The 16288-nt window shown below is 40.4% G+C and overlaps 1 protein-coding gene across 1 annotated transcript in view; it reads left to right on the top strand.

Annotated features, from left to right (window-relative positions):
• The first annotated feature begins 3887 nt into the window (after positions 1-3887).
• The window catches only part of pcxb (pyruvate carboxylase b), a 285890-nt gene continuing 273489 nt past the window's right edge, over positions 3888-16288 (top strand). Inside the window, exon 1 of the mRNA XM_069717004.1 lies at positions 3888-4045. Coding sequence (XP_069573105.1) covers positions 4044-4045 — 2 coding nt within the window. The 5' untranslated portion in view covers positions 3888-4043. The remainder of the gene's footprint in view (positions 4046-16288) is intronic.

Consider the following 16288-nt stretch of genomic DNA (forward strand, 5'->3'; position numbering starts at 1 on the left):
ATTGATATCAATGTGCCTTAAATATACAGACACAAAACAACCTGTTGTTGTTAGAGCTTCAGAAAGAATCTCAAGAGTGGACATGTAGAAATATATAGAGATGGTTTTTAATCTTTAAAAGCACATAAATATATTTTTCTGGATATCAAGACTGCAAGTAAAACAACCGAAAAATGTAAGATATGGGACCTTTAATAGTGTATTGATATTGAGCACATTAGTTGCTGTACTTACTGAAAGCTGTCTCGTTAACATTTAATGTCAAATATCAACATTCTTTCAGCATGTCTTACTTTACGAAAGCAGGTTGCTTTAATCACTTTGAACATTTTTTCTCCAGAAACGAACTGCCCATTCAAGTAAAAGGTGACAATGATAAATACTGCACGACATGATGATAGACTCCATACTGAGAGTCTGTTAAAGAAGAAAGGGACCCCATAGAAATTCCTATAGTGGGGCCCAGTGTAGCCTGACTACACCAGCGCTTGCTGATGCAACACTTTGGCATGCTGTGGCTCAGAAAAAAAGTAGGTCAAGGCAAAGACAAATGGTAGGTCATATGAACGGATCAGGAATCCCAGTCTCACTGCAACTGAGTTGATGTTTGTTGCGTAGTGTTACATAGTAGTGTTACATAGTAGTGTTACATAGTAGTGTACCTACGTAGTGTTACATTGGATTCGCTAATTAAGTCCTATGACTACATCACTGATGTGCACATTAATTGCTGCCCCTGCTAGTTCAGTCATTAAATGTCATTGACACAGACTGTGTTTTCTGGAGCTGATAAGAGCGCAAACAGAAGTTGAGAAACAATAATCTATGTGTGTAACTGTGTCAGGGCCTTGGATGTAATTGTGTGTGTGTGTGTGTGTGTGTGTGTGTGTGTGTGTGTGTGTGTGTGTGTGTGTGTGTGTGTGTGTGTGTGTGTGTGTGTGTGTGTGTGTGTGTGTGTGTGTGTGTGTGTGTGTGTGTGTGTGTGTGTGAGAGTTAGTGAACTTCTGTCCTCACGTCACCACGTGTAGATGTTGATATTCACTTATACTTTGAAGGAAATTAAGAGGAAAATCAATTTGTGATCTTCTGGTTTTCTTGAGGAGAGTGTTGGTTGTATTTCTTCCTGACTTAATGATGGAAAAAAAAAGATTTGTCTCTTCCTCTCGTTTGCATTGCGGCTCCGGAAAGTCTCTTCTGTTTTCTCTCTTATTTGCAAGTGATTCCTTTTTGTTTTACTTTCCGCATCTAATTGACGACTCCCCTGTGTCCTTATCTTGTGACCTACAACCAACTCAGTATTATCATAGGAAAGCAGATACAAAGGGAATAAGGGGGTGACTGTCAACTGTTTTGTCACACTGTATAAAAGCTGCCCTATGGAGGAGATCTGGGAGCATTGCTGGACACCTCTCTTTGAGGGTGCATGTAGTTGCTCCTTCTTGCAAGAATAAAATGTCCGATATGTTTGATTTTGAAGCAAGCCTCTTGAGTAATTTTTCTAACACTTCACCGTTAATTGTCATCAAAATATCACAATAATAAGTTTCTAGTGTTTCTGTCTTTCCCCTTTAAATTAGAGGAGGATCGAGCCTTTATATGTTGGGATAAAAGAGGTAATGAATGGATTGCTTTAATTCAACGTCCTCACAGTTTTGTCAGTATACTGCATGATTCTTGAGATAAAACGATAGTCTATTGTCTGCTTTACAAAGCAGGACTACAAAGAACCATTTTAAGAGTCTGTAATCAAATCCTGTCCCTTTCAGTTGTTCCCTGATCCAGAGATTTTCTCTCCTTTCACATAAACTCTGAGCTTCTTCTTTTCATCCAACTTTTTAACCTGGCATAAGTGCTTAGTTTTCAAATGTTCACCAGTTACCTCAGATATGAAAGTTAAACACAAGTACAAAGAGAAGAAACGGATGTTTCTCGAACATAAAATGAATGAAAGAATAAACACATTAATACATCAAACTGGTATATTAAAAATAAAAAAAAGTGAGTATGAAGTTTCCTTCCTTTCTTTCGTCAGTGCTTATTTAAACACACCCAGACTTTACTACCATAACTGCAACAATTTTGAAAGACAAAAAACAGACTCACCACCATTCTTTTAGTGGTCAGCTTAACTTTTCAGAATTATTTAAAAGAAAGCATGTTAGAGAAATCTGTATAATTTTGTAATAACTACAGGGTTAATAATGGGGCAGATGTTTGAGTTATCTCTATTGAGCTTTGAAGCAGACTGTTCTGATGATTTTTTTCCCCTCACATGAGCCAGTATAAACATGAATTTGTTACTCATTTATGACTAGAAAATTGATTTTTCTTCAGTTGTACTGCATGTTTCTCTGTAGAAAAGTACCCAACACATATTTGCATAATAGTAAATATTTACCTATTTATTTTCTCTAAATGCACAGTTGTTTCAAGACATTTGCAACTAGGTTAGGTTAGGTTAGGTTAGGTAGTTACTTTATTAATCCCCGAAATGTTTTCGCTACAGCAGCATACAATATATATATATATATATATATATATATATATATATATAAAACTAGTGTGTATACCTGAAACAAACAAGACTTGTTTAAAGTAAACACGTTCACTTACTTTCTTTCTCAGCTCCATTGTAAAATGTAAATAAATTGTAAAATGTGCATATGAAAATGTCACTTTTTTGACTTTACAACAGAATTTTGTGTTAGTATGAGACAGCACAGAGAGTGCTATAACCCACCTTCTGTCAAAAAAGTGATGGATGGTGAGGTCATCCACCATAAATACCTTACTTCATAAATCACTTGACAGGTCAGGTCAAAGGTCACCATCCATCACTTTTTGACAGAAGGTGGGTTATATCACTCTTTCAGCGCCACTGCTTCTTTCACACCGACATGGATTCAGTAAAATACAACATCTGAGAGTTAGAGTACTTTACCTGGATTCTATTTCTAGAAACCTGACAAAATTAAGTCAGTACACCTTGCTATCATCCGCTGTAGTGTATACTGAAGGTTTACAGGACCAGAAACAAACAAGTGCAAGTTCTGTTTCTCTTAGAATTTCTCAGAATCTTTAGTTTCAAGCCCCTTGTCTTGTGCACTTTAATACAGGCCCCTCATTAATATAATTTCAAACCCCTGTGCTTTTCATAATTTGACGAGTCAAACGTCCGCAGTGAAAAGGGCATGTTTTATAAGGGTTAATAACTGAGAAACAGCATTTACTCAGACTTCACAATGCAGAGGCGTCCCTTTCATGTTGTTACCACACCATACCTGCTATTTATTACATTGTGGCGTTGTAATGACGTCATGCTGCGTTGGTGGGGGGGGGGGGGGTCCTCCTTAAATCTGGAGTTCTTTAAATCGTGCCGCTCACTTGCGTGCTGCCGTGTCATCCTCTGTGATTGGCTGAGAGCGGAGAGGGGCGGGGAAGAGGAGGGGGCGGGGGGGCGCGTCTGATTGCGTCACGTCCAAAGAGAGGGATGAAACCTTTACGGAGCGAGAGAGCATGAGAGAGAGCGGGAGAGAGAGAGAGAGAGAGAGAGCTTAGCAGTGGGAGGCAGGCGCAGCAGCAGACTCCTACATCCGCCAGACGGACGCAGACGGTGCCAGCTGTTAGCTCAGTTAGCCACAGTAGACAGTTAGCAACGAGCTTCAAGCCCTTAGCGCCTTTACTACATATGAGGGACTGAACAAGAGAGAGAGAGAGAGAGAGAGATAGCGTGTGTGTGTGTGCGTGCGTGTGCGTGACAGCGTGCGTGTCGACGCTTTGAGCGCCCGCTCGGCCATCCCGAAGTGGCTCCGTGTGTCCGTGTGTACATATAAACCCACTTATCTCCCTCTTCCTCTTCCGAGCAGCGTGTCTTGCAGTTGTGTGTGTGTGTGTGTGTGCGCGTGTGCGTGCGTGAGGTTGGCAAACAAAAAAGGAAAACGCACACCTATAAACACTCTTCTTGATTGTCGACCGGTTACAGTCGGTGTCCGATTACTTGGCAGCGGATTCGCAGCATTTACTGATACCGGCAGAGCACCAGCATGTGAGTACTGATGGACAACGTGTGTGTGTGTGTGGCTGCCATTGAATGCATTTGACTTAAAAAAAAAAAAATGAAAGCATTTCCCTTTTTCGTCCAGAGTGTGTGTGTGTGTGTGTGTGTGTGTGTGTGTGTGTGTGTGTGTGTGTGTTCTTGCTGTCAACGTGGGTACACAAGGTGTTGAAAGTGTAAGTGAACTGTCACGGCTGCAGAAGGAAACGTGCAACTTGCGTGTGACCAAACCTGAACCAAACAAAACTTGTCCACAAAGTACACGCCGAGTTCTTTAAGTCGAGTTATTTGTGTTGGTATTTACAGTCGGGAACTTACATTTTTCGTTATGTGTGTGTGTATATATATATACTGTTAGAAAATGTATTTTATTCATGAAAGTTGGGTTTTTTTTTTTTTTTTTTTTTAGCTATACAGGATTTATGTCATTGTTTACTTTGACTATAATGTGCACACAGAAACGTTTAACTCGACATTTATTTCGTGGTATGCTGTGGTGTTGGTCAGCACTGCTCCCCTCAGCTGCTGTTACACACCTGCAGCGTTTAAAATGAAACATGTGAACGGTGGAGCTCTTGTACCAGAAGGTAGGTAGCGTACCAATAGGGAGGACTACATTTCCCGGCGTGCTCGTGTACAGGAGGGGAATTGTTTGCAAACTGAAACTTGCAGATTGCATAAAAATGCTTGTTTACTTGTAAACCACGCATAAAAGGGAGCTTTGCGACTGTGTGTAAATAGTCGTTCTCCTTGGTTCTGTGAATGCAGAAATTCGGTTTCTGCTCTTTCACCGTTGTGCCATCCTCGAAGCAACTTTTTTTTTTTTTTTTTTTTTACCCCACATCAAACAAGCATGTACACCAGGGGTGTCAAACTCATTTTAGTTAAGGCCCACTTTGATCTCAAGTGGGCCAGACCAGTAAAATCACAGCATAATAACTGATGGGAAAAAAAAAAGAAGATTTGTCTCTTCCTCTCGTTTGCATTGTGGCTCCGGAAAGTCTCTTCTGTTTTCTCTCTTATTTGCAAGTGGTTCCTTTTTGTTTTACTTTCCGCATCTAATTGACGACTCCCCTGTGTCCTTATCTTGTGAATTACTATACGAAAGCAGATACAAAGGGAATAAGGGGGTGACTGTCAACTGTTTTGTCACACTGTTATGAAAGCAGGAGATCTGGGAGCGTTGCTGCACACCTCTCTTTGAGGGTGCATGTAGTTGCTCCTTTTTGCAAGAATAAAATGTCGGATGTGTTTTGATTTTGAACCAAGCCTCTTGAGTAATTTCTCTTAACAATAACGCATACATAACGACAATATTTCTCTGTGTTTAAATCATTGGTGAAGGTTTTTGGATGATAAACCCTATTTTAAGGTATTTTCTACAATAAACTAGAAACATAAAGACCAAAAACTCAAGACATCAGCCCGCTGTTTATCTGCCTGGGATCTCTTTGTGACGCGTTTGACGTGAAACGCGTCACAAAGCGAGCAGCGAGCGCTGCTGCCTCCGGAGCATTTACGCTGTTTTTGAAGCAATTACTGGATCGATTTAAAAAAAAATTACAAAACGTTTGTACTCATAAACCTCCATATTCTCATAGAAATGCAATTTCATGTCTTTCTGTAATTTTCACACTTAGCAAAGTCATCCGGCGGGCCGAGCTTGTCCCACTGGGGGGCCGCATCCGGCCCGTGGGCCGCATGTTTGACACCCCTGATGTACACGAACAGCTGTCCCGTCCCGGATTTCAGCGAGGCATAGTGGGAGCTGTGCAGTGATCATGCGCAGGACCGTCACTTTGATGCAGTCATCAGCAGAATGTGCAGTTTATTCTCGAGCAGAAACATGCGGGCGGATGTCTGAGGCCTCCTAAAGTGACCGCAGCGGCCTCGTATGTTTGATGCACGTTCGCTCGTTCACCTTGATGGCGTTTCTCGTTGCAATGATGCCTAAGTTAATGATGCAGAGGTTTCTTGACGTGCACAGGCAAACTTACTTTATTTCCATTTCACACGGAGAACGCAAAAACACGAGGTGCTCTTGGAACTACAACGGTGCTCGTTTGACGCATGAAACGCAAGGAAAAGGGGACAAAAACTCTTGAATTTGGTCCACTGCTGAACGACAGCGCATCAGTATGCAGCTACAATATGGCCTGTTAATGTAATACTTTGTCCTGTCGCTGTACATCCACTGAATGGAAGATAATGTTGAAGAGATGAGGGTTGGAGAGAGAGAGAGAGAGAGGAGTGCCCGGAAGAAATTGTGGTGAAAGTGGTTTGTGCATTTTTCAAATTGTGCCAACCAAATATCGCGCAACACTTTGTGCAGCTTTCATAGACTACCCGAGCTGGACAGGCATACACTGAAGCTGCGGCTTGTTGGGATACAAATAGGTGCAAACAGTCCTGTCCATAGACTGCACCGTGCAGACCGTTGGGGCTTTAATGACTATTTTGACTGGAATGACCAACTCTGGCTACAAAGAGAAGAAATCTTATACAAAAGAACTTTTTCCAATAGCAAGTACTGTTCCTGCACATAAAGTGGAGGTGATGCTGCAGCTTAAGTTGTTGCGTTGAGGAAGAATTGAGTGGGACTTCTGTTTCGGGTTAGGGATCATTTTCAAAATGTTGCCACACGATTATATTAAAGGTCTGAACCTGTCAGTGGCAAAAACAAACCCTTTAAATTGGGTCTCCAGCCTTTTTTTCCTCTTGAGAGGTCCATCATCTACTGGGAAGATCGCGATCTTCTGGTTGGAGACCACTGCTTTAGACGGGGCTAAAACAGGAGTTGTTGCGCTGCAAAGTCACTGTAGCCCCTTTGAACGATCAGCTACACCTTCGACCGTCACACCGGGTACTTTATTATTTGACAATACTTGTTGTATGGTGTTGCTACCATCAGGAGTTTGTGTTTGTTGCCGCAGTAGCCCTTAAGTTTAGGTTTTCTCTGGCAGGATGCAAGGAGATCTGAGATGGTCAGAGAATATTCTATTCCAAGAAGCGAGGCTTCACTCATTTGTATGTCATGTTTTAAAAAAGCCATTTAAATCTTATTTCCTGAAATGGTTTTCAGCATAAATGAAATGATGGAGCTCTCGCTGTTGGGGAAAAGTGCAGAGACAACTGGAGTGTTTTGCATCAAAAGTGGTACCAACAAGTGCACTTAAAAAGGACATTCATCCATGTTGGTGTACCTTGGTGTCTGGTTTAGGATGCTGCACATTCGCATTGTCTTCTTGCCTCATCTTCTATATCTGAATCATAAAAACATATTTTTCATTCCATGATATGTCATGTTTTACCTGGAACATTTTGTTAACAAACCCTGTAGGCTCGATAAGAGATGGATGTTGTAAACAACATGTGCTAATGGTAACATAATGTTCCCTAATGTAGACAATAGTTGTCATGAAAATAGAATAGATTGCAAAGACGACAGTTCAGGATGCCCTCAGCATTTTTCTTGGTCCTTCAGACCTCTCAGTTAATTGGGGTCGTGACCTTTTATTGAAGAGCTCCCAAGAAATGAAGACTGAAAAGTGGCATTATTTATAGTTTTTTCAGAAACACTGGACCTTCTTTTCATACTGCCAGAAGAAGAATGTGGGACAAGTGGTGCCATTGAACCAACAGTAACTCTGATTCTACCAATTAACCTCTGAGGGATGTGATATTAAGATCATCTTGGGTTCCTAGTTTTCTCCTCCATATTGTCTTTATAAGCTAACGATTTTTTTTTACTGCTGCTCCCATTACAACACACAATTTAAAGACTTGTCTTAACAATAGAAACCCTACAAATCACAGCTCTCTCTTAAAACAGCTGGAGAACAACTGCATGTTTTTGATACGGTCCAGATCCTCAAAATGGAAAACGGGACTAATTAATTCCTGGCTTCTACTAAACTGCTGCAGTTCAGTGCAAATAAGAAAAAAGTAACATTTGTTTTAAAGAAATTTTGTTTTTCCAACTTATAGTGTGTCCTAAAGGGGACGTCTGCCGCAGCAGGAGGATGGAGCGTCATGTTGATACAGCTGCTAAAGCGGCAGATGCTGCGTGACAGGGAAAGTCAAAAGGGAACACTTTGTTATAGTCTAACACCATTTGGTGTATTTGTTGACTTTGATACGTTCAAATAAGTAACGGCATCTCTGTGGGTTTGTTAATATTTAGAATTAGAGTTGACAAGTGTAAAGTCAGTGAAATGTCTTTTGAATCGTACATTTTAGAGCAACTTTTTTCCAGGTGCTGTTGGGAGGATGGGAGTGTTTCTTGTTTCCGCTTGTGAATTCAATGCGGTAATCTATCTTTCCACAAGCTCGATATGTTCTAACCTGTCTGGCTCCACATGCCCACTTTTTTAGTCAAGTGACAAGTATTTGTTTTGTCTGCTCAGTGAGCTTTGGTAACCTTGTTCCAACTGTGTGAGTTTGTGTTACGTTAAACTTTTATCCCTGGTTGGTTTTGTGGAAGGATAACCGCCTTCAGGCAGCTTAAAGTCTGATTTCTATTTCTTTACTCAGTTTTTTATTGCACAGTCTTGGAGAAGCTAAGGCTAAAGTTCTTTTTAAGTGTAAGAGAGCGAGGACACAAACATCCTGGCTGCCTGTTTGCATTTTTCAGATTCAGATCATGGCTCAAAACCTTTAATAGAACCATTAGAGAAATGTTGTCTGCTTTCATGTTCGAAGAGATTTGTTTTGTCCCAGTTTACACACTCCGAGTCACATCACTTCTGCCCATCAGGCTCAGAGGCAGGTAGGTTAGAAGAGGAAACTGCTGAGCTGGAAGGAGAGAGGAAGGAAGGGAGCGTGGATGGATGCACATCTATTTTCCATTTGTTGTTGTTGTTCACTCTCTCTCCTAATGAAAAACGATTTTGTAGGAAGCATTTGGACTGAAGTGAAATTACTTTTATCTCTAGCCAGTCTGCAGAAAAAGATTTATGTGTGTCGGATTGATTTGTTAAACTTTTGTAGGCCAGACTTCTTTGTCATCTTGCATGTTGAGAGTGCATTTTCACAGCTGTCTGCAATGTATTGTCTTGTATATTCGAAGTAAAGTGAGAGTCCTATAATTCTCGTCTCGTCTGAGAAAGTGTTCCTAACTGTTTCTCTACACTAGGAAGCTAAAGACATGCACTGGATTCACAGTTTAACTCTATCTGACCCACTGGTGGGCTCATTATATGCATAATTTAAGCCAGCAGAATATAATCAGCAAATTACATCTCGATCCAAGTTTTCCAAAGTCACAATATCATGGTCATACAGTATAACAGCAGCAAAGAGAAAAAGTATATGATGTGCTTTGAAGCTATTTGATAGAACTTGTGCATTTTGATGTCTTATATTAAAAGCATTTTTTTGTTTATTGGCTCTCTAGTTACTTCTGTCAAGGAGGTTATGCGTGTTTGTTTGTTTGTTTGTTTGTTTGTCAGCAGGTTTACCGGAAAACTAGCGATTCCGATTTTCATAAAACCTAGTGGAAGGATGAAGCACTTCAGGACCTCTTTACTTTCTGAAGCGGATCTGAATCAGTGATACTTTTTCACTTTCATTAAATTTGGGAGGTAGGACACATGGTGAAATCCAACAGATAGCAGTAAAGATTTATAGAGCCAAAACACAGGCCATTCCATAAATATGATGACTGCATCTCAATCCACATTCATGAGTACCAGTAATTGTCTACACATGTACTTGCCAAAACTTAACACGGCAAGCAGTCATTATAGCACTCGGGGACAACGTCTCATTGGTGAGAAGAGAAACTGGTCAGATCATAGAAGAGTGCACTGGAGCTCTCCGAGTGCCCTTTTAGTTTGAATTATGAGCTGCACCATGGAATATAAATACACCAGGAAGGAAGGTTAAAGTAATAAAGGAAGCTGCAGATAACCAGTGTGTTTCAATAGAATTTGTTTTATATTGTACAATCACCATTCAACATGGTCCCAACACTCAAGAGCTTACAGCAAGCTAATGAAACAATAAACAGTCACATTAAAACAGCAATGCTAAAGCAACCGAGGCTTATAGCAGCATAACTCCAGGATGTCTCTAACTATATGATTTATCAAAAAGGAAAGTTGTAATCTTGAAAGTAGGGTGTCTGTCTCTCTAACCTAAACTGGGAGCTGATTCAGCAGGACATGGAGCCTGACAGCTGACGGCTCTGCTTCCCAGCCTACTTTTGGAAACTGAACCACAATACATGTAACATGGTACTATGAGGTCTTTAAGATGTGATGGAGCTGTCTCATTAAGGGCTTTGTATATAAGGAAGGGAAGGGCCCACAAAAACCTGTCCCAAAGGATCTAATGTTCACCCTTTGTAGGAGAGGTAGTATCATCTCACACTTTCAAGATTAACTCACATACAGTCCATGATGAGTTTTTCCTGCGGTGATAATTCTGAATGACCAGACAGGTGCTGTAAAGGTGTGAAAAGCTAGACTCTGTGTTATTGCACAAGTGCTGGGACTTTCCCTGTAACCCGTCAAATAGGCCAAAGTTGAAACTGTGAAGCGACTAATGTGTGTTTGTGTGTCACAATATCGCAGACGGTGTGCGTCAAAACAGAGCAGAACTTTGATCTGTAAGAAGTTAATGTATGAACTGTGGTCCTCTTAAAGCTGCCCGGTACGCAGCAGTTGCTCTCAGTAGCCTCTGACGTTTGACCTCGGACAGAGGAGTGTCGGGTGCACGCCGGTGGGAGTGCTTATTTTAAGTGATTTTGCTGTGCTGAGAGATATAAACTGAAAACTAAAGAAGGTTTTGGTCATTTGGTTTGCTTTTAGGGAGACTTGGGATTGTTTGTGCCTGTTTGTGTTTGGTGTGAGGAAGATTTAGAGACTGACAACAGAAAGACAGAAGGTCATGGAGTACGTTTGGCTTAAAAATATCTACATTCCATTTTCCTCTCCAGCTATAATTTCTTTCAGGCCTTGTGTTGACTTGTGACATTCAGGGTTTGGCTGGTGAGGAGTTTTTATGGTATCGGACAGCTTCACAGTGCCGTTCTTGTAATAAATGTCAAACAGCATTGCTCATTGACTTCAATTACAGACCGAAAGCATTGATGCTTCAACAATTACATATTGATACCTGGAGGTGAACTAAATTAACTTTTGAAGTTAAACTAACACGTTTCCACTATTTCTTGGACTTGGTAAAAGACAATGGTTGAATTCCTGTGTTGTAATCGGTGCCAGTGGAATATTTACCAAAGGATTATTTATAGTTATCTTTAAACTTAACAACTCCATTACTTTCTAAATGGAAAATATAAACAAGAATTTAGAAATGATTCTTATTCATTAAAACAAACAGGTACTTTACGATCCGCTGAAACAGGGTGTTAATCCACTGTTTGTTTATGGGTGATACTGAAGCTTTTTTAAACTGCAGCTGCTAACACAAGAAAGCATATGAACCCGTTTATTATACCTCACATAAACTACTGTGATAAATTACTGTGACCTTTTGATCACGTGAGTTCTCTGATCTGTGATCTTGTTACGAAACCCATCCCGATGTGAGCTTTCGGAAACAGTTCAGTTTGTAAAGGTTATTTGGATATTCTGCTTCTGTTAATTAAACCACTGTAGATCCTTCTCTCATTTTCTCCTCCACACAATATGCACATAACAAAACTGTTTAATGCAATCCATGCATGTTCACATATCCTCTTCAGAAGGACAGTCTCTCGATGAAGTGCATTTCGCAAGAATTGTTTCAGTGTGGGTTAAACTGCAAAATGTTCCTGTTATTTTGTCCACTCTTTATGTATCTCTGTGTGTGTTGGGCTGTTTAAGTATCAGGTGGAGTTTGAACAGAGTGTCAAAAAAAATACAGTTAATGTTTGACATGAGTCAGACTGTTTGACAACATTACAGCTGTCAGCCATTCAGATCAACAATAACTGATCATAAGACATTGGCCCATTTATACGTCACTCCATCAATATATCTGATCGGCATTGCTTCAGTGTTTCAGACACCTAGTGGAAATTGATGACAGTAACTCCACTGTTAACCGAAGATGTATTTATTGGAGCATTGCAGTGTATTCATTCCATATCAGACAGAGCTGTTTCAAATATACGTTGCATTTTACTGTATTCACTCGGGTAATATTTGATGACACGCTGGAATAATTTGGATTATTTTAAGGCATGATTAAAGTACATGACTGTAAGTGGACTTTGTTCTTGTGTTGGCTGCAGGATGGAGACACTTTGTTAATGTTTGTTTGGACTTTAGAAAAGGCAATGATGCCGTTTTGTCTGGTCACACTGATCGTACCTGGATTTACAGTGACAGTGAGAGCAACAGAAACTGCTCATGAAAAGACGGCAGGCTGTTGTGTTGCATCCTTCTGTCCAATTACTGGACATGAGTCAACAACAAATGTTGTCTGGAGTGTCTCGCTGTTGATCACATGTTTATGTCTTGTTGCTCAATAATGACGTTTTAATTTCTGTTAGTTCTGTTTTCCTTTCCTTTAAACTTTCCTGATTTAAATTTACCGTCCTGTAAGAAATTATTCATCGCTGTCTTTATTCCAAAAATGATCAGTCAGTCATTGGTAGGTGAAAACCCTTGAGGCTTTCACACAACTTTCTAAACAGCATTTTAAGAGTGCTCTTTAATTTTGAAGTGTTACAAGTCCAAACTCCCTCTCTGTTAGTTAAACTATGACTCAGACCTCAGAATAGACCAAGACGTCCTGCTGTAAAATGTTTTCATCATCGTATAGCTCATATTTAAAAAAAATAAATAATTTTGTGGTCACTTGCACATTCAACAGTTTTCATTATCTACATTAACTGTGAAAAAGGGGAATCACTGCACAGCCTTACGTTTTATTTTCACCAGTTGTTTGTGAAGGTGTTCAAGCGCGGACATTTTCAAAGCATACACACACCTTCAGTGATCTTTCAGCTGTCAAGACTTTGGCAGTAAGTTAGCAGCTAACCCAAACACTAATCCTTTCCATGACCAGTTGTATCTGTGTAGTATTTATAGTCAGATCTGGAGCAAAATGAGCAAAATGACACTCGGGTGCCCAAACCAAAAATGACACTCAAATTGTAGCGTCACAGCTGGACTTTTCCGCCATCTGACATTTCTCTTATACCACAATCTATTGTGTTCTGGCAATGTGAATCACACAACCTGTCAATCACTTCCTGAGGCTGTTTTTATTTTTGGACGCATCCGTAAGTGCAGAGAGTTGACAGTAAAGATACTGACAAGATCTCAGAATGAGAGAATGATGTGAGAGGACAGAAGTGATGAGATGACAAACAGAGAATGATGATGTTTGTTTTCTGTTTGTTCAAGTGAAACCTTGAATGATGCCGTTCTTTTGTTGAATCAAAACAGGGAGCTACATTTGTCTCAAGTACCGATTTATACTATTACAAACACGTGGAGTGTAACGCAGAAAGGAAAGAGTGCTTCAAAGAGGAGGGCGGCGGCAGGGCGGGGTAAAAGTTTTAAGAGTGATTTACGACAGAAAGGGACCAGCAAAAGCGCGAGGGAGGGTTTCCAAGATAGTAGTATCAGTAGGTTGTTTGCAGGCTGCCGTACTGATTAAAAGTCAGTAGGTGGAGCTGGAGGTGAAGAGCTGAAGATGCAAAGATATTTTGTCGGCAGTAATGAGGAGATGCAGGTCAGGTTGTGAGAGGAGAGGCTGCGTATATCAGGAGAAGGATGCTGAAGATGGAGCTAAAGGGAAGGTTGGTGGTCTTGCGGGAGTACATGCATGGTAATCACTACAGCGGATGGTTATGAGCAGTTAAAAACACTAGTGTATCCGTATTACCTGAGATAGAGGCCTGATCGTTGGTGTCACACTTCCACTTGTCTCGTCTGTCAGCGTCACTCAGCGTCACTCTGCTCCATATTCTAGGAGGAGCAGGATAACTTGTGATTTGGGTTGATTTAAATCAACCGTCATTTACAACACCTCGGTTCGTTTATGATCTGTGGAAGCTTCACGCTGTACTTATTCCAGGTCAGGACGTTCCTCTCCTCCGCACGTCCCCGTCACCTCCTTATAGATTTCCAGACATTTTGAAGATCAAAGAAAATTTTAGATGACGGATCACATTTCTAATTAACCATCATCGGGCTGCCAGCTAATAATATTTTAATGTTGTTGCCTGTACATGTCATTTATGGTCCTGAATCAATGCCTGCTGGGGTTGTGACTGATTTCGTTATTGGTTATTTTTCTACAAAACCCACCAGGAAACCGATAAAACTAATAGAAATGTTAAGTGACGTCCCTGCAGTAGTTTGGGTTGATTATAGAGGAGCTGTGCACAGATTTGATCATTTCATTGTAACATCCTTAAAATATCATTCATGGGTCCTTAAAGAATTTATTGCAGATCTCTGTTTCTGTTGAGAGAAATTGGCAGCCAATAATACCTCTACTGAATTTATTCTTTGGCCATCATATCCACGTAGCTTTTACAATATATACAGATATATGCAGAGGTTTGGGCACCCGCAGGCAAATTGCACATTTCGTTGATTTTCAAAGTGGGAAATCAGAATTAAAACGACCCCTGCAGTGAAGACACATTAAAATGAGCCTGTCTTCAAATGTTCATGGTAATGCACTATTTATTTCACTATTTAGTGCATGAACATTATTCAATTCAATTCAACTTTATTTATATAGCGCCAAATCACAACATAGGTTATTTCATGGCACTTGGCATTACACAGTAGGCATATCCCACAGCGGTCAGTAGTGTACTTAGTGACCCCCCCCTTTGGCAGATGGCAGAAGCATTCAGACTCAGCCAGCTGAGAGTTTCTATCCTTGATTTATGATCTTTGCAGATCACTTTCAGTTCTGGCATATTTTTAGGCTGTACTTCACACGTAGCATGTTTTAAGATCCCCATGCAGATTACCAGGGATGATGTTCTGGTCAGTGGACTGTGACAACCGCTCCAGCAGCCCCAGCTTTCAGTTCTGGAAGTAATTCATGGTGGATTTTGAAGTCTGCTTTGGATCTTCGTTCTGTTGCAGAAGCCAGCATCTTCTTAGTTTCACTCTCTCAGAGGGGCTCTGCAGAGCCAACTTGAAGTCCCGCCCCAACCCAACCCAACTCTACTGTGAGTGGTTGTGGTGCTTTTGGAACGCTCTCCCCCTGCCACTATGATCTCTCGACTCATGCGACATTTTTTAAAAGACAGTGAAAAACAGTTTTATTAAGACAGGCTTTTAGTTAGCCTGTATAAATAGCTTCTTTTATTTATTAACCTTTTACTGGCTTATCTCCCATTTTGTGTCCTCGTGTGTTTTGTCGTTTGTAGTGATTTTAACTGTTCAAAATCATGCTGCGTGTGGGCTGTTTTATTATTGTGAGGCACTTTGTGATTTTATATCTGTGAAAGGTACTATACAAATACACTTTACATTCTCTGTCTTCCAGATCTTGTTTTTTAAAGACATGGCAGCAAAACGTTTAAGGTTATCACAAGATTTAAAGAGTCACAAAATGTATAAAGCTCTGAATGGCTGCTGATTCTTAATGATAGTTCTTGCACTGCTTACCAGTCAGGACAGGTCCAATAAGGCATCATGATTTATTGACATTGAGACATTAGACTTCAAGAAGAATGGTGGATGAACTTTTTGCACATGCTACAAATTATAGTTGATTTTCTTTTTCTTTTAAAGTTCACAATATAAAAAGCAAAAGTGCAATAACTTTTGAAGAAAGGCTCATTTTGAATGTGTGTCTGGCTCTTGTCTGCTGTTGTGTCCCTGTTGTAATCAGGGAAACTGTATCTGTTTCACTGTGACACTGGTGCTTTTGTGTAGCTACAGTATATTGTTTCAGCCTGAGTTTCCACTGTGTGCTGTGTTCAGACAGTTTTAGGGCAAATGCATTGATTCATTGATTCTTGACTCGGTTCTTCCCAGTTGATTCTTAATTTTTTTATTTTTTTATTTCCCAGACCCATTTAAAATGCTGTCAGTCGGAATAAAAGTTCCTCCTGAAAAGGAGAACTTGAGTAGAAAAAGTACCTTTGCCGTGTTGACTTGCCATTCAAATGCCATCCAATCTGGGTGATCTAATGTCTCAGCCGTCTGTCCACATTCTTTCCACAAGTCAGACTATTCACCTCTTCCAGTGTGAGACACTGAATATGCCTTCTAACACAGCAGTAATAAACGGGAACCCCCTCCT

The sequence above is a fragment of the Brachyistius frenatus genome, unplaced genomic scaffold (assembly GCF_029030835.1).
Source record: "Brachyistius frenatus isolate BFR_SWC_R1_liver_20210118 unplaced genomic scaffold, ASM2903083v1 Contig_166, whole genome shotgun sequence".
NCBI lineage: Eukaryota > Metazoa > Chordata > Actinopteri > Embiotocidae > Brachyistius > Brachyistius frenatus.